This window comes from Talpa europaea (assembly GCF_964194135.1).
Source record: "Talpa europaea genome assembly, chromosome: 13".
In the NCBI taxonomy this organism is placed as follows: domain Eukaryota; kingdom Metazoa; phylum Chordata; class Mammalia; order Eulipotyphla; family Talpidae; genus Talpa; species Talpa europaea.
In genome coordinates this window covers 50,144,912-50,167,445 of record NC_140080.1, presented here as the reverse complement: position 1 = coordinate 50,167,445, position 22,534 = coordinate 50,144,912, and the positions used below count along the sequence as shown (strand labels likewise).

At 42.8% G+C, this 22,534-nt stretch overlaps 1 protein-coding gene across 1 annotated transcript in view; it reads left to right on the top strand.

Moving 5' to 3' along the window:
* APCDD1 (APC down-regulated 1) overlaps positions 1-22,534 on the top strand; it is a gene marked incomplete at both ends in the record, with an annotated part of 31,006 nt that overhangs the window by 4,153 nt on the left and 4,319 nt on the right. The window contains 2 exons of the mRNA XM_084251758.1: positions 8,459-8,642; positions 11,947-12,478. Coding sequence (XP_084107884.1) covers positions 8,459-8,642; positions 11,947-12,478 — 716 coding nt within the window. The remainder of the gene's footprint in view (positions 1-8,458; positions 8,643-11,946; positions 12,479-22,534) is intronic.

Here is a 22,534-nt window from a genome sequence, read left to right as displayed (position 1 = left end):
TGTAAAGCCCCAGAGTTGGGAGGATGGCATACTGCAGTTGCCTGCAATATTTTCCCTGCCAGAGGTCCCAGCACACCACACCAGATCCACACTGACACCGACATGCACACACCCTGCTTACACACACTGTGCACACACACACCATACACACACTGTGCACGCAGACCATATGTGCGTACACGCACTATGTTATCACACACTGCACTCACCATACCCAACACACCCAATGCACACACTGTGAACTGTGCTAAAGAACATGGGTTCAGCAGCAGCAGTAAGTTAGAGACCCAGCACACAAATGTTCCAGTCTGGATTCAGCCCCAGTCTCTGGCTGGGGACTATGGCATTAAAAGGATAGAAGATTACCACATTTTCAACTAAAACTAGATGGAGCCAGGAATTTGAAATCTTTATTGTATTTCCTGTAAAGAGAAAAGCTTAAAGGTCAGCAAAAGTAGTTCTCTTAGTTTTATCTAAAATACGGTAAATAAAAACAAAAGCTTGGTAAACACAGGTTGTAAAATCCAGTGTGTTGGCGATACACACTTGTTTTTATTCCAAAACATGGAAAGCTGTGCTGGAGTTTATCTAGCAGCATCCACTTCAAAGCACACATTTACAGTAATGACTGCTTATTTAATTGGGCAGGGCAATTTCATGGCTAAGTAATTACCTGCATTTAATCTAATCAGTCACATTTTATCTGCTTCTCATTATTTAAGTTGTACTACCTGCTCCCCCATTCTGAATTAAGAGCACTTTCTCTCTCTGATTACCAAAATAATACATGTTATATTGTCTAAAATAGCCCAAACTCTCTATCTAGCTAGAGACAACCATTATTAATATTTTGACATAATACTTATTCACCCTTTTTTTGGTAAAGCAATACAATAGAGAATAAAATAGAGACCAGCCTGATCAAAGATTATTTCAGTCCCAAGTGTGCTTGAAAATTGTTTTCTTCCCTTTTAAATTTTATTGTGTGTAAAACACTTTTGAAACTATTGGTTCTCAATCTAAATAACAGGTGGAAATCTGTGGAATAGATCTAGATAATTCAGAATTTTAAAATACTATTGAAAAATCAGGAACTTGGAACTTCTGCTTCACTTTTACATTCAAATGTCAACAGTGGTCTGTGCCTCTAACCTTTCTTGACTAATGACTTTCATAAATCCAAGAAGTCCCTTCAACCCTTCTGTCTCCCTCTCCCTTCAAAAGGCTCTGGTCCCTGCGAAGGCACCTACTTGCTTATTGAGAACACCATGGGTTTTTGGAATAAACTGGAATGTGGACGACTGCAGCAGAAATACTTGTCTCCTTTGAAAGTTGTGTTTAGGACTTCTCTGCATGCATTCAGTGCTGTAACTCTGGTGAACTCAGTGATGTAAACAACCACCTGGCCACATAGGCCTTGTATTTAGGGCTTATATCTCTATAGAATGGTCAACCCTTTACTTCCTTTCACTTCCAGAAGTCTTATATTTTTCAATATATTTTATTTGATAACACTTGCAATTTTCACTCTCTGAACAGCAGACTGCTACAGTTATATCTTCAAGATCGCTCTGCAGTCATTTAGGATTACTGTTGCAGAGTGCTTTATTTCTTGGGAGTAAATGGCTCATACACACACATCATGCACATGTGCACATGCATGTGAATAAACCCTTCAGAGCCCCAGGATCTCATTTATTTCTCTGGAAGTGGCAATCTATAACACTGTTCCCAAAGTCCTTCAGGAATTAATGTTTTTAACAGGTTAACATTTTCCTTCCAGAGTCTCCATTTTTCCTCTCACACTCACTTGAAAAGAACTTCCCCCTAACTATAATACTATTATCTGGACTTGGGCCACAGACACCTGATGTTGGAGGCCTATTATAGTGAAGTCATTTTGATAAACTTATTTGCATTCCATGGGCAGGGGACATGGGAAAGTGCTATGGAGTGCTTCCAGTTGGGTTGGTATCACCAACTGGCTGTTTAAGAATACTTCACATTAAGGTCTGCATCTCTAGTTACTTTTTCCTGTACCTTTGTAGAAACTAGCATATGATAAATGAGATAACAAATGCGTAAAGTGAGTTGTTGAGTGTTATACAAACATCAATTACTATAACCATTATTATAATTATAACATATATAATTATAACATAATTATGAAAAAGGTGCATATTAGAAGACTTATCCAAATCAACCTTGAAGACTGAAAAGTCACAGCCACTTTCTTACTGTATGGTTGTTGTTTCAACCTTTGAGATACTCTTTCCTTGGATTTAATTACAGCGAAATCTTAATGAATGGGAACCCAATTAACTCTTCAATTAACCAAGATGTCTAGAATCCTTAATTAACCAAAATGTCAATGTTATTTGTAAGTGTACTCATATGTATATACTTTTCCTTTCTTATGTCATAAGAAAAATAAGGAGGGACAAAACCTTTCCTAGCTTACTCAGGGTTGTTACCTGTTTACTCCAGTTCCTCTGTATCCAGAGTGCTGACCTACGGGGGCTGGTGTTCCTGATAATGACTTTGAGTTAGTAGGAGAATCTGAGTCATCAAAGATCTGCCTTTAACTTACAATGGCAAAATTTTCAACAACCAAATATTGTGATTAGGAAACACTTTCAATTACACAAATAATCCAATTAAGTAGAGGTTTTTAGAAGTTATTATATATAATAAGCACACTTACTGTGATAAATAATAGGTGTACTCAGATAGGAACAGTTATTATAGTTAGTCTTCATGCTTGTGTATTGCATTGCTAAGTTCCAGGATGACTGATTTGCACAATTTAAGATGTTTTAAAGTAGGACTACAAATATTTTGCAAAAGTTTCTTTTAAGATACAGTGTAGACTCCAACTTAGTACACGTTCCAACTTTGCTTTCTCTTTTTTGCCCTCTGCACCTTCCTCCTTTCCTTTCTTTTAGTATGATTTCTTGATAATACCTCCCCCCTCAAAACATGCAAAAGATGGTGGGTAATGATCTAAGACTACAAAAAGGATTTACTGCTATTTGATAGGAGATCCTCTCCTCTTTCTCATTTATTCAGGTAAAGGTGATACACTAAGTCATTGCAGAAGTATCGTAATCAATCTTCCTACTTCCAGTCTGCTTCTCATCCTTCCAAAAAGGGGAAAAGTGATCTTTCCAAAGTGGAATTCTTATCAAGCCGTTACATTGCTCAAAGTCTTTTGGTGGTTTCACGTCAGTCAAATGTACACTTACTGTGACACACCTGGTGCTCTTGGTAACAACCCTACTTCTCTTTTGCTGCTTCCCCCTCCCGGAGCCTCTCCAGTTCCTCCACCATGAACGTCTCCTGCCTGCGTTCTTATGTTTGATTGTGTATCCTCTGCCTAGAACACATCTCCACTTCCTCCTGAAGCCACATATCCAAGGATGCATTCAGAACCTCTTTTTCTGTCCTTATGAGTTTTTATAAGCCTACTGGGGACCTGGTTCATCACTTAACTGAGACTCCCAGGAAGCATAATGTTTGTAGTCTATGCACCTAAACAGTGTTTGACCCTCAGAGCCTTCCTGGTGTTTGAATGAATGGGTTGCTAATTCCTGTTCCATATTTGGAATTGACACACTCTCCCTGATGCAGTGAACATGGGGTCCCTGGCTTGACCAGAAGTCTAAGGCTGGCCTCCTTGGAGGGCATCAAAGATCTGCTTTTTACTTACAGTGGCAGAATTTTCAACAACCAAATATTGTGATTAGGAAAAACTTTCAATTACACAAATAATCCAATTAAGCGGCATTTTTTAGAAGATATTATATATAATAAGCATACTTAGTATGATAAATAATAGGTTGATTCTGAGAAGGAAGACTTGGGATATAAAAATATAGCTGTTACCCTTGACCTCTGTGAAATTGAACTTGGTTCTTCAAATGACCTTTGAATTATCTGTCATTTAGTAGAAGTGGCACTCACAAGAAGGGAGTCCACATTTTCCACACCAGTGAAGCCAAGTAAGTATTGGAGATCACTGTCAGTAATTGATTGCAGACCTAAGAGACAGTTCTCCTACCTTACAGCAACTCCTGTTTTCTCTTGATCTGTTTATCTATCTACTTTGACCCCTCAGAGTAATCAAGGTGGGTACTTCAAAGGAAAAAGGTAAAAAGGGGAACATGCTAACCCCATTTTTTTTTTTACCTAGGGTGAAATCACACACCTAATGTGCGAACCATAAATCACTCTGTCCTGAGGGAACTGTGTGAAGGGTCGAGTTCCTCTCCACTCTGATGCTCTTCTGCATTGATAGTCTTGCCTGGTTCGCGGGTTTTCAAGTAAAAGCAGTAGCAGGGACCCACCTGGTGACACAAGGGGTTAAGTCTCAGCACTATGAAGCAATCCAAAGCTACTGCAGCACGAGTTCCATCCCTGGCCAGAGGGGTGACCTACATGGCGCAGCAGACCTCTCCTGTTGCGCCTGCTGCTCCCCTCAACATTGTATTTCATCTGTCCACCTGCACTGCTCCCCATTCTGTCTCTGGTGAATCCTCTCACTCCCTCACACCTCTGACCTGTACCCCAGTTCTTGTATGTATAAATAAATAAGCCTTTAAAAAAAAAAGCAGTAGCAAAATGAAAATTTGACTTTAGAAGCCCGGAATAACTTAATCTTTTGTCTGATTTCTGATGATTTGCATTTTGGTGGGTTTGGGATCTTACTTCTTCCACTCCTGGTTAAAAAGCATACCTGTAGGCTTCTTCCTGTGTGAATCCAGCCTTAAAGTACATGCATATGATCACTACTTCCTCTTCCTCTGTCTTCAACTCCCAGCTTCCTCCCCAAGCCCTCCTTCATCATCTCTACCCTTGTTCTTTGACATCCAGGCCAGTGAGATTGAAATACTCTCAAGGTCAGAAAACTTACTTTATCTTTTATCCTTCAGGCTCCTAAAACTTTGACAGTAACAGTGTATAGGTGTTAAACTGAGTAGAACTTGTTGACAACCACAGAGTCTGCTACTTTGGGTCCCACCCTCTTCTATATCAGGGTGACCAGTTAATTTTGTCTACAGGCCCCTTGTCTAAAGTCTGAACTCAGAGTGAGCCTAGCTCTGGATAACTTTTCACGTTATTCTAACTTTGCTATTAATTATGAAGGCCTTCTTGAGGCCAGTCTAAAACCCTAGTCATTGTTTAAAATAATTGCTGCTAACATTTAATAAAAAACATGTGCCAGACATTGTGCTAAAGAACTAATCCTGACACCAATACTAATAGGTAGGTAGTGGTATCCCCTCTTTATAGAAGGTTAAGTGATTTATTTTTGGTCACAAAACTAAGTGTATTTCATCGATTGTAAGCATGTATTTTTTTTTTTTCTTAAAATGTTGGTAGTGAATGTGCATCTAATGGGCTATGGGAGCATGAGAGGAGCCATGATGGATGGCACTGGCTTTGGCTGTGTCTACCTGGACACAGCTGCTCATACTGTCATACGTTACTTCTTTTACTTACTTTCCTGGTGCTCTGTATCTTGAGTTTAGTTACACATAGGCTGGTTTTGAAAATAGAGTAAATGTTTGAGCCAAACATGCTTGGTTTTTCTCTCTATAAGTCACTTATAAATTAGACTCTCAGCACTGTGAAACCACTGAATATCAGACAGGTCTGGTAAGAGAGAAGTGGAGTGTGCTTGTCACTTTAGTGAGGCAAATATTTATCATGGGAGGGGTAATTAATTCCATATTTTCTCACATAACTTCAATCAACTGCTTGGAAAGGAAGATAATCACAAAGAGATGAGCCTCTGTCGTATTTTATTATGGAGATACGTGCAAAGCAAAGGGACTACCAGGCGCATGTGACGGCACTGCCTTGTCAAGAAGAGCCGAGATGCTGCCAAATCACTAAGTAGATTAAAAAAAAAAAAAGGTCAGCGCAATTGGAGGCTGTTGTGCATGATTCATGGGGATCTCAGAACTGTTGTCAGGACATTGTGTCATCATTTAAATGCAAGTGTTTTTGTCACTGGTAATAATATAATGATGCATCTTAACAATCATTGAAGTCTTGAATCAATGAAGTTCATTAAGTAGCAGATCCAGTTTTGAACTCAAGCAGCCTAGCTTGGAGATTTCACCTAGATCCACTGCCTCCTGGCTTTTATTATCTTCATGGGAAAACATTTGCAGGGTTTAAAGGAGTTTACAAATCGATTTTTGGAACATAGCTTGGTTAATAGTGAGTGATGGCTGATTAATGAGTGTCACACTTAAAGCAGAATCCTCTCCAGCTTCCCATGCCTCGTGACCTGAATTGGTATGTATTTTAAGTTAGCCACATCATAATCAATCACACAACTGACCCACCAGACAGCAACTTGTATTGTGTTTCAGTCCCTGATTTCTAATGGGAAAAATAAGAAATGCTTCCCATCATCAAATAAGTCCAACTATTGGGGTTGGCAGAGGTACAGACTATTTCCCTGTTCTTACCCCTGTTTCAAAGCTGAAAGAGATTAACACAGGTGTCATACAAATGGGGATTGAAACATCAGAATCATGATAAATAACTCCATTAGAAGACAGTATAGATATAGATCCAGATTAGGCGGCTAATAGTTCCCCCCTAAATTTTTCAAACTTTGAGGCTAGGGGAACTGATCAAAAATGTGTGTAAACAGCCTAGTTTTGCAAAAGAAAGAAAAATGACCAACTCAAGCATGCTGTTTCCTGCTCCATCGCACATATACACCACTATGCTGGGGAGGCTTAAATGCGGAATAGGGAGAGGGTAGCTGGGATCTCAGTCTGGGGAAGTGCTGACCCTCATGGAAAGTATAGGTCACAGGAGAGGGGTTCTCCCTAATAACCACAAGCGTTAATGTCAACACCACTGGGCACAGACTGCCGATCTGTATCATTTCCTTTGTTCTGGCTCAGATTCAAATCACATGATTGGACTGAGGGGGGTTGGTGGTGAGGTTGCATTTAATTTGAACAGGGCACCATCATCTTGTTTAGAATCTCTTTGCAGTTTTCATTTAGTTGAATTATTCCCATTCCATTGGTATCTTTTCCAAATTCCGTTTCATTTTACTTAAGATTTGCAAGAATAAAAGCAACCTACTTTTCTACTTGGGAAAGCCTAAAGAGATTCCAAATCTCATTGACTGCTGCCAAAGACATGTGATAAAAGATTAGTTTCACCCTATGGATCCTGGCAAATACCTGAATTATTTCACACATGTCAAAATGTTATCAACCCCTGCGTCTGAGCTTCTCTACTAGATTTTTATCATGTTATTGTAAGTCACTATATTCTGGGTCTATTTTTTCATTTTCAAATAGGCCATGGTTTATGTATGAAGTTTCTCAGGTATTGACCTTAAAAAATATATAATTACCTCCTCATAGTTAGCATTCTAACAGGTGCATTTTAATTTATGTTACATGTATTTTGATTTTATTTGTGTACATTTGTCTAGTGTCTTTTTGCTGAAAACATAGTACAGCCACAATAAAACCTACTGATTTATTAATTACTTCAAGAGTGATTCACAGAGGAAGCTGGGCTTTCAGATTAATACCTCATTTGTTTGCATTGCTTTCTTCTGATCATGAGGCTGGCTGCCTGTATAAATTTTGGCCAACCTAAGCTATTTATTCCTAGTTTCCTTTTACCCATGGAAAATAAAAATAAGCGAGCTTCTTGTAATTACCCTTAATTGTAAACTCTATAATGTATGTTTAGTTTGTCACCAACACTGTTGGAACGAGGAACTGGAAAAATGTCACAGTCCCCCCCCCCCCCCCGCCTCATTGTTGAGCAGATGTAAGACACACAAATCTTTGCTGGGCAGCTAATTGGAGGTCATTGATTTGGATACCTAGAGAAGCAGAAGATGCATGGCTTGATGTGAGCAGGTAGGATCCACACTAGGCAGCAGATCACAGCTGGGAGTCTTTTGAGGTGCTCCCTGAACAACTCTCCAGCTCTGCCCTGATCAGTGATGCTCTCCCTTTCTCATCTACATGTGCCATGCACAAGTCTGTCCTTCCTAATGATGCCTTTCTTACCTCTCCCCTCAGTCCCATCTCCAAATCTAGATGTCGGCTGTCACTGATGTCCATTTTTCTCTTTTACAACCCCTGTTACATTCATTTGCCTCTACCCTACAACTGTGTGGAGATGCATGACCTTATTTGCCATTTCAGAGGTGCATGGAATTGACTCAGACTATGCCAAGAACTAGCCAAGTGACATCATGCAAGTCATATTTGTTATGTCCACATATCCCTGGACACTGTCCACTTTCAACTGAATCCTCTGAGAACAAAGACAGTGATAAAGCCAGTATAGTAGGGTGTGTTTCCTACACATTCTTTTCCCTGCCAAAAGGTGCTTCTCCAGCTTGATTCCTATCTGCCGCTAGCTTTCCTTTTGGCTAATTTCCATTTTTCTATTCCAGGGCTGGGAGAGGGGTCTGCCCTCCTTCATCCAGATAGCAGATCCCACCCAAGGTCCTTAGAGAAAAGTGCCTGGAGGGCTTTCAAGGAGTCACAGTGTCATCACATGCTGAAACATCTCCACAATGGCGCCAGGATCACTGTGCAGATGCCACCTGCGATCGAAGGCCACTGGGTGTCCACTGGGTAAGAGGACCAGGACAGGAGGTGGCAGGGTGGGACCAGAGGGCATGTTTCTATGGAAGCTCCTTGGGGCTTCTCAGATGCCTAGACACTATATATATACATGCCTGGCCCTCTATATCTGTGTATCTGTGGATTCAACCAGCCATGGCTAGAAAATCCGTGTAGTTAGATCTGTGGGGGTTGTGTCTGTACTGAACCTGTACAGATTTTACTCTCTTGTCATTATTCCCTAAACAATATAGTATGTTAACTGCACAACATTTACATTGTATTAGGTATTATAAGTAATGTAGAGGTGGTTTAGGAAAGATGTGTGTAGGTTATGTGAAAATACAACACCATCATAGGTAAGAGGCTTGAGTATCCTCAGACTTTGGAATCCCGAGTGTCCTGAAACCAGTCCCCCTCAGATACGAAGGGAGGACTGTATGATTTAGATGTAAGTGATTTAGATTTGTCTGAGTTCTAAATGGCAAGCAACTTTTTGAAATTCTGCTTAGTAAAGAAACAGCTCAGTGCTGTAGAAGTCTTAGCTAAAGCAGAGATGATACTGTGCCACTGTTCACCATGAGGTGTGAGTGAATGGGTCCTTGTTTACCAAACTGTGGGACCACTTGTGTTTAAAAAGAAACCATTAGCAAGGAAAATCAGGAGTCTGTGTTTCAACAACTCTGAAACGTGACTTATGAGTTTATGATGGTCCAGATATTATAGCCATGTTCTGGTAATTTTATATGGCTTCAGGGTTCTAATAGTAAATTAAAAGGTACTCAAACTACCTTTAGTAGCCAGGGCATAGTTCTTGGATTCTTTTCCAAGCTGTAGAGCTGAGATTTATCCATTTGAACACTGGCTTATCTTCCATTAGAACTTTTAAAAATAGCCTAGAGACAGACCTGCAGATTTTATTCTACTCCTTAAATTGTTGAGAATTAACGAGGCTAACTGTGGGATCTGATCCTTCTACTGAGCAGCCTCCAGATACCTTAGGGAGGGATCAAGTGAATACAGAAAAAGACAAATTTTATAAGACGATGAATACCCAGACTTTTTTCTTCTAAAAATGGGCTTTCTCAGAATAGCCAGATGATGGATCTTTGCATAGTCTTAATGTGATGTTCTTTTAAATAATTTATCGTTTTATTCAGCAAATATTTATCAAGTGTATACAAACATATACTGTGTGCCAAGAACTATTCTAGGTTCCTGTATAGGCTGTGAACAGAACAGACACAACCCCTTTTTTAGAAATTTTACAAATAAACACACAAAGTAGCACCCTGAAGAGGGGAAAACAACAGGTGCTAAAGGAGGAGACCAGGAGACCCTATTTTAGGATGGGGTGGGGTTAGGAAAGGCTACCAAAGAAGAGGACACTTGAGCTGAGATGTCCTTGGCTCTCCAAAGCCTGACGGAAGAGCTTTCCTCTGGAAGAACTAGCAAATGCTGGATTGGCAAAATCACTGACCCAGAGCCCTATACCTGGGCCGCAGTATACCAGGGAAGAACAACCCCCAAGAAGCCTGCGAGGAGGATAGGGCTTCAGGACATCTTGCAGGCCAGGTCTCATCATGAGTTTGGCTTTTAATCTAAGAGAACTAGAAAGTCATTGAAGAATTTTCAACAGCAACCATGCTTAAGGCATAATTCAACTTCATTAAAAGCACTTTGGCTGCTCCATGGAAAGTGGATAGCAGAAAAAGCGATTTGGGGATGACCAATTAAAAGTCTGTTGCAACAGTTCTGGCTCCAGATGCAGGAGTCTTAGGTGAGGGTGGAGGTGGGGCTGCAATGGATTTGAGACATGCTGAGCCTTGGAGAAGGCAAAATCAACCATCAGTGTTTATTACATCAAACACTAAAATGATCTGCTTATCTAAAGTGATCTTATTACTTAAAAATAAGTGATATTATCAGGCATTAATCATTAGGCTCACACTAAACTTCCCTTTTCTTGATGGCAGGGGAATCCTGAGTCTCCTTTCACTCCTTTTTCATAGATGAGGGATGCTCAAAGCCTGGCTTTATATCCAAATAGTGTTATTTGACATCAGTGGACAACCTTTACCCAATGAAAGGTATCCACTCTGAAATAATATTGTTTCACCAGTTTATTAACTAAAATGTAGAAATGCTAGTAATTTTGAGCAGTACTGGCCTTTGAAATTTCAGCCCTGTTGCTTGATTTAGTAGTGCTGGGTGGGTATGAAACAGATGTATTGTATGTGATATATATGTATTCTATGTGCTATGTTAAATGTATGTATTCTGTATAATTTACTATGGACAAAAGCAGAGTTATAAGGTCAGAATTAATGAGATGGAAATCATGATGTCACTGAGAGTAGGATCTAGTGCCAGGTTGGGAATGGATAAGGTCTCTGGCCAGTGTGTCAAAGAAAAGCCCTGCCTTTCTCCTGTGGGCTGTGCTGCATGGATACAAGTCAGTTACACCCCTGGGAGGACTGTATTGAGTCAAAGCCCACTGAGCTCTCTGTGCTCTGTAGACACAGCCCAAGTGTCTTTGGCCTAGGAATCCAGCCTTTACCTAAGCCACAGGAAAAAAAAAAAAGTTGTCATTTTCCGCAACACAAACAATAGAGGTGCTATTTCTGTTATGGTGGTTTTTCATTCCCTAATTCCCTTTTTGTTTTTCTGCTCAAAGAAAATTCATTTTGACTGGGTGAGGTTGAGGTTCTGATTGCCTCCAAGTGACACCTCCCCAAGAATAGCCTGTTTTAGGATAAGAGACATCGGGCACTGCCCTGCTGTGGACAAGGTGCACAAAATGGAAGTGTCCAGGAAGGCAACCTTTTTAAAACTAGCATCAGGGCACTTATTTTATGGGCTCGACTATGTTTTTCTTCCTACCAGAAAGAAAGAAATATCACTGTAAGTTGGGCCCACAGGTGAAAATGGGTATGGTGGGTTTCTGCTCTTTGGATTGTTCATAGAATGAATGAAAGAACTTCTGGGGTCAAGTGATTACTTAGCATAGGGGCTAGAGCTGGAATGTCCTAGTTCAGAGTCTGGCCAGAGCTGGGTGGTTATGTGACCATGGTGTGTTAACTAATTTCTTGTGCCTCAGTTTCTCTATCTATGAAATGTGAATGATCATGGTACCTACCTAGTTCATAGCTTGCTGTGCGGATTCATTCAACTGGTGTTTATAAAGAACTCAAAACAGTGTCTGGCCCAGCATAGGCATTTTATTATGATTATTCTTACTTACTACTGTAATGAATCTCTTCTTCCAGCCTGTGGGCTAAGGAAAAGTCTTCTTTCTCCTTTTCTTCTTCTTCAGCTGTGAAGTGAGGTCAGGCCCAGAGTTTATCACAAGGTCTTACAGATTCTACCATAACAACACCTTCAAGGCCTACCAGTTCTATTATGGTGGCAACCGCTGCACAAGCCCCACCTACACCCTCATCATCCGGGGTAAGATCCGCCTACGCCAGGCCTCCTGGATCATCCGTGGGGGCACGGAAGCTGACTACCAACTCCACAATGTCCAGGTTATCTGCCACACAGAGGCTGTGGCCGAGAGACTCAGCCAGCTGGTGAACCGCACGTGCCCAGGCTTCATCCCTGCCGGGGCCGCCTGGGTACAGGACGTGCCCTATGACCTGTGGCGGGAGGAGAATGGCTGCGAGTGTACCAAGGCCATGAATTTCGCCATGCACGAGCTGCAGCTCATCCGCGTGGAGAAGCAGTACCTCCAACACAACCTGGACCGCCTGGTGGAGGAGCTCTTCCTTGGTGACATTCACACTGACGCCGCCCAGAGGATGTTCTACCGGCCATCCAGCTACCAGCCACCCCTGCAGAATGCACAGGTACTTGCTGTAGCTGCCCACCCTGCAGCCTCTTCACCATTAAGTGAAATGGGTGACCCTGCAGGAAGGCATGTCAGATATCAGGGGGACCTCAGAGAGGCAGAGCCCTCGCTCTCTATTGGGGATGAGCAGAGAGGAGACAGCTCTGGGGCACAAATGTGGAGCCAGAGTCAGGCTACGGGTTGGCCACCAGCTTGCACTATGACATGGGCCTCTGATTTCCTTTCTGACTTGGGTGGTGGTAACGGAGTTGGTGGGGGTCAAGCTTGCTGTGGTTCAGTACTAGCCATGCTTTCAGGATCTACTTAGGAACTTCCTAGTTCCTAGGGCTTGCTTCAGTTCTAATATTGTAGGAATCTCTTCTATGAATATGAGAGGAAAGCTTGAAGAAAACACGGAGATGTTCTAATCACAGTGGGGAAAGACAGTGGAATAACAATTGTGTTCTCGATCCTGGACCAGAGGCCACAGCCCCTGTAAAGATCTTTGTTCACATGACACACCCTTACTGGTGATTTAGCTTTCTGTGGTTCCAGTTACAATCTTCCAAGCTCTGAAAATATTTATATACGGTAAGATATTTTGAGAGAGACAGACCACATAATACTTATTACAGTATATTGTTATAATTGTTCTATTTTATTACTAGTTACTGCCATTAATCTCATAGTGTGCGTAATTTATAAATTCAACCTTATTCTAGGTAGGTGTATATAGGATATTACATGATATTTACAGGCTTCAGTGCTAAGCTGGGTCTCAGTATCAGTACGGGTGAGGGGATTCTTGGGACATGTCCCAGCCATAAAGGGAGACATCTGGGCAGCTTTCAGTCCTCACATGGACCTGTGAGGCCAATACCACCACCCTCTTAGGCAGAAGAAGCAGAAAGGTTCAAGGGGTCCTGCCCAATGTCCCTTGGCTAGTGAGTTTCAGTACTGACATTTGAACCCCAAACTTTTACTGGACCCCACACTCTTTCCATTTGACTAAGTGAAATGTGAAGTCACTGTGATCAGAAGGGAAGACAGAGCGGGCAGGAAACAATTAAAACCTTATAATGTTCTTTTCTTGAATGATAGTCCAGTAATTATATTTGGAATTCACAAAGCATTTCCTTCCCACAGACTGAGACTCCATGTCAGCATGTAACTCGATCCTTCCCACCATGGGAGCTGGGAAGTTCAAGGCAGGGAGGTGTGAGGGCTCTGGTCACAGGGGGGCAGGATGGGCAGGGAGTTTTCCTGGAGGGGCTCCCTGACCATCAGACTGGCTTTTGTGGAATCCTCTGGAACAGTTTGGTGGTTTTTAATTTTTTTTTTTAAGTCCTTTGAGCTCATTCATGACTGGTGGAGATATCACAGGGTATTTCCCCTGCCAAAGACCACTGGTGTTATCTTCTTTTTATCTGTGTTATTGTGAGCTCGTGTAATGAAAGTCGCCTTTATTATAATTGTGGGAAATCTGCTGAGGAAGCTAGCTTGGCGGAGGCTGCTTCCTGTGGAATCAGCTTGCTGGGATGGTCCTAGCCCCCAGTGTGAGGTGAAGCAACTGAAGGCTGAAGGCCTGGACCCCACTCTCCCTGGGCGCTGCACTCTGGCTGTTCTTGAAGCCACTGGGGGGAGGTCCCCATGCAGAACCAGAGCCAAGTCTTCAGTGTTCCTTCTGTCTTTAAACTCCAGGCACCATGAGAACAGGGGAGTCAGTGCAGTAAGGGAGGGTGGCTTGCCCACCTCCATCCCAGTTCCCCTCTCAGGTCAGGGTGGAGTTCTGCCTGTCCATGCACAAAGATGGTTGAGGGGAGGTGGCTACAGTCTGGCTCCTGGGCAAGTGGTGTCTGGGGAGGCTGTAGTGGGAAAACGGAATTTTGGGCTTCCAGCTCCATCGTGGGGCGTTTCCAGTCGTTAGCATTGTCCAGAGTCAGCAAGCTGGCATTGATGCTGTAGCTAAACCTAAACGACACTTCTGAAATCCCTAGTGTGAGATAACACTGGGGAAGGGGGGTTTACATGCCTTTGGCTTCCTTGGAGCATCATCTAGCCAACTTTTAACTGGCCTCTGTAATGGGAGGTAAGAATGTCATGAATAAAAATGGTGCATAGATAAGGCAGAAACCTCAAGATCACCAGCCCCTGCCTCATGCTGAACCTCTTCTGAAATCTGCTAGGCAAGCAGAGGCCTTTCAGCCTGGCTCACCCTTCAAGAGGGACACTAATGAGCAACAAAACAGTCCAAACTTCTGAGCAGGAGGTGAGGGAGGGAGGAGGGATGGGAATGCAAACTGTGCGAGGAGGAATTTGCCTGGGCTGGAGTCTGACTGCTCCCCACTCACCTGCTCCATCCCTGACCTTAGGCAAGTCGTTTGCTCACACTCAGGTCAAATTCTGTTTCCTCACCTGCAGATGCCCACTTGAACACTGTTAGTACTGAAAAAAATTAAAAAGGATTATGCATAACCACCTTTCTTTTCTTTCTCTCTACCCTCCACTCTTATACTGCTTGTGGTGAGGTTCTTCAGGAAGAAGCCTAAAAGGTAAAATTCATATTCCTGAGACTTGCAGCTCCAGATGATTCTCTCCTGTTCACACCCCTACTTCTCATGCTGGTCAGCGTCTCTCGCTAAACAGAGCCTGTCAGTGGGGAGAGCAAAGCCACACACTTGTGTCTCTTGAGGGAAAACTGTCTTGAAAGTGAGTTATTAAACATTGGCATGGGAATTAAAGATGACAGTTGTAAGACTGACCTTCTTAGAATTCTTATAAACAAAAAGTTGAAAAGGCTTTCCCCCCCTACACTGCAGTCTCAGCTATGGGGTGTTGGGCGTTTTGTGATGCCCAGCTGTAAAGCGTTTCCTCCCGTTTTCCCCTCTTTGCTCTCTATTATGCTGAGGCAGTTGGGGAATATTAACCAGAATCTGATAAATGCTGGGCCTAACTCCCTGATTTAAGAAATACTAAGGCTGGAAAAAACTGTAGGAGCTTAGAACTCATGGAGGACATATAGTTAAGTGAAAAAGAAAAAAAAAAAAAAAAACAAGGAACAGACGAGCACGAATATCCTAGTACCATTCTGTAAAACTCAAAATGAAATTACAATGGAATCACTATTTCTGGAAGGACACGTAGGAAACAACAGTGATTGCGGCTGAGGAGGGGGCAGTGGAGCAGACTTGGCACTGTAGTACCTCTTTGTACCTTTTGCAGTTTGCACCATGGTCCAATATATTATCTAAACACCATCAAAATTAAAATAAACTTAACAAAGCAAGGACTCTTAGGCTCAAGGAGTGCTATGGTTACAGATGAAGCTGGTAGCCGGGCTGAAGCACACAGGCAGGCATGCAGGGCCTGAGGCCTGTGTGTCTCTGGGAGCTGAAAGGACCCCTTCTTCTCTTGCTGTCCCCGGCCTGTAGTCTTGGCCTGCAGTGCACATCAGAGTCCCAGGGATTTTTTAGAGCCTTCCAGGTATAGCTAAGAGAAGGAATTAATGGGATTGGTCACTGGTGTCTTTCCAGACACAGCAAGCTCAAAGCCGCAGGTGATCCCTGCCCTTGCTGCCTGACAGGTCAGGTTGGCCATCCCACTGGGAACAGGCTGGAGGGAGGCCGGGCACACATCCGGAAAGATCCACAAGCCAGCCGCCCCCTTCTTTGAACTTTGCCTTCCCTAATTGCAGGTCCACAGAGACCTGGCTGAAAATTAGTTTAAATGCTAAATTAAGTTTGAAACCACTAGTCTCGACCCCTCTGGAAATGGGACACCATGTAAAAATAGAAACTTTAAATCAACTTGTTTTTCTAAGCTTTATACAGCTTTGCTGTGAGGTTCATAGTCCTTTGGCAAATAAATTATGTTTGAAGAGAATCAGGTGTGCTGGGAGGATTCTTTCAGGATGAAATTTGGCTACTCTTCATTAAAAGAAATCAAGACCGCCTAAAAGAACCTTGAAGGAAGATGGTTTGCCTGCCTGAATTTTTCGTCAGGATAGCCATTACTCTGCTTGGATTCTTAGGCAGCTGATGGGTTATTGAGGCTTATTCTTTCAGTGGTAGAATCAAATAATTAAAAGCAAATGATTGCTAGGGTCGCTGGAAACACTAGCGCCTCAGGATCAGACTTGTAAGCAAATAGAATTGGTCTTTCTCCAAACGCTGTACTGATTTAGCCACAGAGTCATAAATCACAGGGGTTGCCTGAAAACCAGACAACTTTCCCCAAGTCCTGTATCTTGAATATTCTACAGCAGCGGGGCTGCCTGTCGGAAGGAGAAAAGCACCAGTGTTTTTCAGAGGAGCTGAGCCTTGTAAATGAGGAAAAAAATACTCGAGTGCTTTCTCTCTTGAATTCTGTAGAAATCGCTAGACTGTAAACTAGCATTTGTTTTTGGGGAGCTTACTTTCCAAGTCTTTTCAAAGAATGTGAAAATCCTATATTAGCAATGAGACTTCCTGATCTCTGTGACATCAGGGGAGCTTTAGGCCAGCCTAGCTGGGGCCACGGGTCTGCTTCAGGAAGGGGTCTCTGCTTAGGCATGTGCCTGGCATGGCTCCTGCATGGGCAGGGGAGTGTGTGTCCTGGACTAACAGTAGAAGGAACCTGCTGCTTATCAAAAAATTCCTGTTGTTTCTCTTCTGCCAGCAGGAAAGGTGAGTGGTTCACGAGGCAATGGTAGATGGAACAGGTGGAGGAGGAATTTCAAGGAGTCATGACCTAGAACAGTTTCAGAAGCCCACCTTAAAGAAAATTGTGGCCTCACTCACTGAGGCTGGGTGTTTACTATAAAGCAGCAAATGTACATTATGTGAAAAAGATGGAGCTGGGAATTGGGGCAGAATGATGGGCTTGGGCTGGAAAGCCATGCTGTGTGGATATTTTATTTGGGCCAAGGTATGAAGAATCACACCACTGCCACACTGCATAGCTGCTGTTGTGCATTTTAATTGCAGAACTAGTTCCTTATATTTCTTGATTCCCAGCATATTCCAGTAAACAGGCATGCAAGGTTGCTTTATTTAAGGAGTTAGCAGACCAGGAAATACTTGTCAGGGACAATGCAGATGGTAAACATTTCATCCCTTAAAAGGCAAGAAAGCAGAGAGGACAGGGTGAAGGCTGGGCACGCAGGATATCTGCCATTCTGGAAGTTGTACTAACCCTACTGTATGGGAGTCCTGACTCTGTGGTATGGGGAGAAAGGGAGAAATGGTCCAAACCATGGAGCCCAATGGATTTCCAGCCAGTTTAATTCATTTATTAAAATGAGTCTACTTTGACTATTTAAATAAATTAAAATTAATAGAAGTGGAAGAAACAAGTAAAAATAAATTAAAATCTTATGAAACCATTTTTAAAGTGAGATTTACTAAAGACCCAGTGTTTTGGTTTTTTTTTAAGATTGATTTATTTTATTTATACAAGAACCAGGGTACAGGCCAGATTCGCGGGAGGGTGAGAAGACTCACCAGAGACAGAGCAGGGAACAGAATAGGCAGTTGGCGAAATACACTGCTGAGGGGAGCAGTGGGCACAACAGGAGAGGTCTGCCGCGCCATGTGGGACCCTCGCTGGCCAGCCGGCTGGGATTGAACCAGCGTTGCAGAGGCTGCGGACAGCTTCATAGTGCTGCGCTCAACCGCCTGCACCACCAGGGGAGGCCCCGAGACCCAGTGTCTTGTGGTGTTTTTATCTAACTGTTCACATCTCCTCATTGTATATACAGGCATGGTGAAGGCAAAATTATCTTTTTTCATGATTTACTGAAAAATATTTCATAAAGCTGGAAAGACCTCCGTAAGCGGACTTCTTGGTTCCTAAACTTCTTAGAAAAATCATTTCTAGAGATGTAATGTTTCCCCAGATCCACCAAGTGCTGCTGCTTAACTTCCAGGTGCAGAAGAGAGTTCAGTTGACTTTGGCTGCCTGTGTGTTTGGTAGCCAAATACAAAACCCGAGGACTCAGCAGCCCACCTTTCTTGCCTTCTCCAATCCTGTGGCTCAGGCCCTTTTGTGAGTAACTATCAGACTGTGGGTTGCTACACAGTGAGGCTTCCTAAGCCCTCTGCCTCCTGGCAGGCAGCACCTAGCTGAGCAGGGTCAGGGCCTGCTGTGTATTGGTGCCCCTGCCAGTGGGAGAAGATGCTGGGTTACAGCACTGACTGCCAGCCCCGCTGGTGGCTCCTGCCCTGCAGGTGGAGACCAGCATACATGGTCAAAGCTTTTCACTGTGCTTCCTGCTGAAAGTGGAATTATGATGGTCCATTTAAGCCTGAGTTACTAAAACTCCTAGAATTGCATATCAGGAAGAACCCCATGAGTCCCTGCCTGAAGGTGGAGCCATCTCATCATAAGTGGTAAGTGCTGACCACCATATTGATATTTTTAAATATTCAAAGACAGCTTTCTTTCAGTCAGTCTGTCAGTCTTGTGTCTTCTTCCTACCCTTCTCAAGATATCTTGAGAAACAAGAAGAAGAACACTTTGATCTTGGCTTCAGGTATTTATAATGAAACAGAGAGGGCCAAAGAATACGTACAGTAGAAACTTAATCAAACATGTAGAGAATTATACTTGTAAACAAAAGCTTTCAACATTGGTCACTGGCCACAGCAGGTTTCTTCCTGAGAAATATTAATGTGTTTTTAATCCCATGAAACAAAACTCTAGGAAGTTTCCATCATCTGTTCCCATTTCTCCTCATCCTTGAACAAAGCTTCAACCCAGGAAATGTTTAATTCAATTTGCTTCTCTAGTTGATTTATTCACATGATCATATTAAGTAATTTCTTCCAATCTGGGAAAGTCTGGAAACAAGTGGAGACTGTCAGCAAATGTTGTTATGAACCACCTTTCCAGAAATAAATATTGGCCGGGAGCAAGAGAGAGCCTGGAGGATCCCTGTCAGTCATTGGCCAGAGAAGACCTTTTCAAGGGATCAGAGTCCTTGCTGAGGAGACACTATCTTTGCAGGTCCTCAGCCTGAGGCAGCCTGGGGCTGGGGACAGCACGCAGCAAGCCCGCTGATTAAATGATACTCGGATTTTGCTTTGGGCTTATAAAGTCTTGGAACCACATTATTCTGTCTCTGTGCCTTGGCAACCTCATCTGTGGAGTACCCATGACCCCTTTGGGAGATTGTAAAGGTCAGGAGTTGATGCACTTGAACTCCTTAGAATAACGTGCCCCTTACTCACAAGCTGTGGTTACTCAGTGTGACCAGGGCGCTGGGTGTGATCAGAAAGCAGAGTGGGTAAAAACATTACTGTGTCTGCTACATTGCTGACTTAAAAAGTTTCAGATTGATTTTTCATTTTTAGAATGAGCTTGAGTTTTGTTTTGTTTTTTTTGTCTTTTAAGAAATTAATTCTATAGGCTCTTTGCTGTCCTCTCCCCTTTGAATTAAAACTTTTTATAGTTGATGTAAAGAACAGAAACAAGAACACACATTCTGGTCCCTCTGCTTTAACCTTCAGATCTTTTTTGTATAATAACCCTGACCTTAGATAGCTCTTTCTGAGCTTTAGAGAAAGCAAGTGATGGTGAAATACAGTTGGAGGATCTGAGAGAGGATATCTGTTAAGATGAGAACCAGGTATTAGAGCTTGGGCAAAAAAAAAAAAGAGATACTTCCTGAACAAATGATATTTCATAGTACAAATCACTGTTCATGTTGAAAAACTCCACACACTGAAAGACTACCACTTAAGGAAAACATCTTGGAAAGGAGAAATCTTACAGCCAATACAATGTATAGGGATTAATTTCTACTTTCCCATTGTTGTTCCTGTAGGTGATTTAGTGTTAATACAAGCCAAGGATGGTAGTAATTAAAAGCACAAATTGCATTTGAAAAAAATCTTTCTATAAAACAGAATAGTGTCCTCCTTACCAACCATGGCTAAATAGGTTCCCTCACTCACAATTTCCACGGGAAGTTCAGAACTTCCACCCTTGCTTTGGCATCTTTTGTTTCTTAAAACCAGCTAAAGATTTGTTTTCAAAAGTAATTAATCAGGCCCTCCCTGGTGCCACAAGGGGTTTAGACGCAACCTATGAAGCAATCCACAGCTACTGCAGCACGAGTTCAATGCCAGGTCAGGGAGCTACCCACATGGCTCAGCAGACCTCTCCTGTCTCGCCCACTGCTCCCCTCAACAGTGTATTTCAGCCAATCCTCCTGTTCCCCACTCTGTCTCTGGTGAATCCTCTCACCCCCCACACCTCTGGCCTGTACCCCAGTTCTTGTATGTATAAAAAGTAAATTCTTTAAAAACAAATAATTAACCAACAACAAAACCTGACATTAATGACTTGACTATATTTCTCCATAGAAGATATATAAATAGCCCACAAACTCATGAAAAGATATCAGCATCGCTCAGCACTAAGGAAATGCAAATCAGAACCACTGTGGGAGACCACATCACATCCATTAGAATGGCTGCTATCAAAAAAAAAAAAAAAAAAGAAAAAGAAAAGAAAATCACAGTTGTCAGTGAAGATGTAGAGAAATTGGAAACCTTGCACTCTGCTGGTGGAATTATCAAGCGGTGTGTAGTCACTACGGAAAATATTGTGGTCGTTCTTCAAAAAGTGAAAAATAGAATTGCCATGTGATTTACTGGCCATTCCTTTTCTGGGTATCCACTCAACTGAATTGAAAGCAGGGTCTTGAAAAGATATCTGTCCACCCATGCTGGTAATACATATTATTCACTATAGCCATAAAAATGTGGGAGCAAACCAAGTATTCATCAATAGATGAATGGATAAACAAAATGTGGTGTAAGGTGTATATATAACAGCTTTTAAAAGGAAGGAAATTTTGACATGTTACAACATGAGTGAGCCTGGAGGACATTATGCTAAGTGATATGAGCCTGTCACAAAAAAAGAACAAGTACTGTATGATTCCACTTATGTGAGGGACCTAGAGTGGTCAGGTTCGCAGAGACAGTAGGATGGGGGTAGCTGGCGGGTGGGGTGGAGGGAGGGGAGCTAGTGTTTAATGGATGGAGAGTTTCAGGAGGGGAAGGAGTTTTGGAGAGGGTGGTGCTGATGGCTCCACCATGTGAGTGTCCTGAATGCCACTGAACCTTAACACCTGAGATGGTTAAGATGGTTTATCCGAGGTGTATTTTACCAAGATTAAATGACATAACCAGTACAGGAATTTGGCAAGACCAATACCTGAGCACCCAGTAGCTCCCTGCCCTTGCTGAATTCTCACAGACCCAAATGAGGACTGCCTAGCATGCTTTCCTCTGCTGCCTCTGCTCTTTCCTCAGGACCGCCATGCTCCTGAAACCAGTCAGTACTGGATTTTCATCTTGGGATTTAGGACCACGCCTTGTTGTTCTTAAAGAAAGGCACCCATAGAACACCATATGCTATGCCCTGGGCATGGCGCCTTCTGGAACAGCGTGGACCTGGCGCCTGTGCCCACCTTTCCTCACCAAGCCTGTTTCTTGACTAACCAAAGAGCAGCTGATCCCTGCGGTTACCCCAGAAGCAGCTCTTACAAAAATTATGACCTTCTGTTCTCCCCCTCCTGTCCTCCCACCCTACCTAAAAGCTTTCTGGGAAATTCCTAAAGTGATTTATTGGTATTGAGGAAACAAAAACATCTCTTCAAGGATTAAGACTCACACCTTTCTAGAAGGACCAGGAATGAAATGATCACAACTGATGTTTCTAAATTCCCAAATTACCTATAGTAAACCAGGTGTGGAAGCCGGAGGGGGTGGGGAAGCCGGGCTGGCAGTCTCCTTGGGCTGTTTGGTAGGTGAGCAGGAGCAACAGTTAGCAAGCTGCCAGTGTGGGTCCTCAGGGGTAACATGGACATCTTCTGGCACCGCACTTCTAATACTGACTTGAGTGTGTTCCTAGGAAGTCCTCTCTCTTCCCCAGGGTCTTCTGCACATCTGAGCATTCTTGCTCACTGGGACCAGCCAGAATGCCATTGTCCTGTGTGCAGGTGCTTTTCCCTGTTTCCTCCCAGTAGCTTGCATGTAGTACCTCAGTGCTGACCACAATGCTGCAGGCCACTTTCTCCATGTGC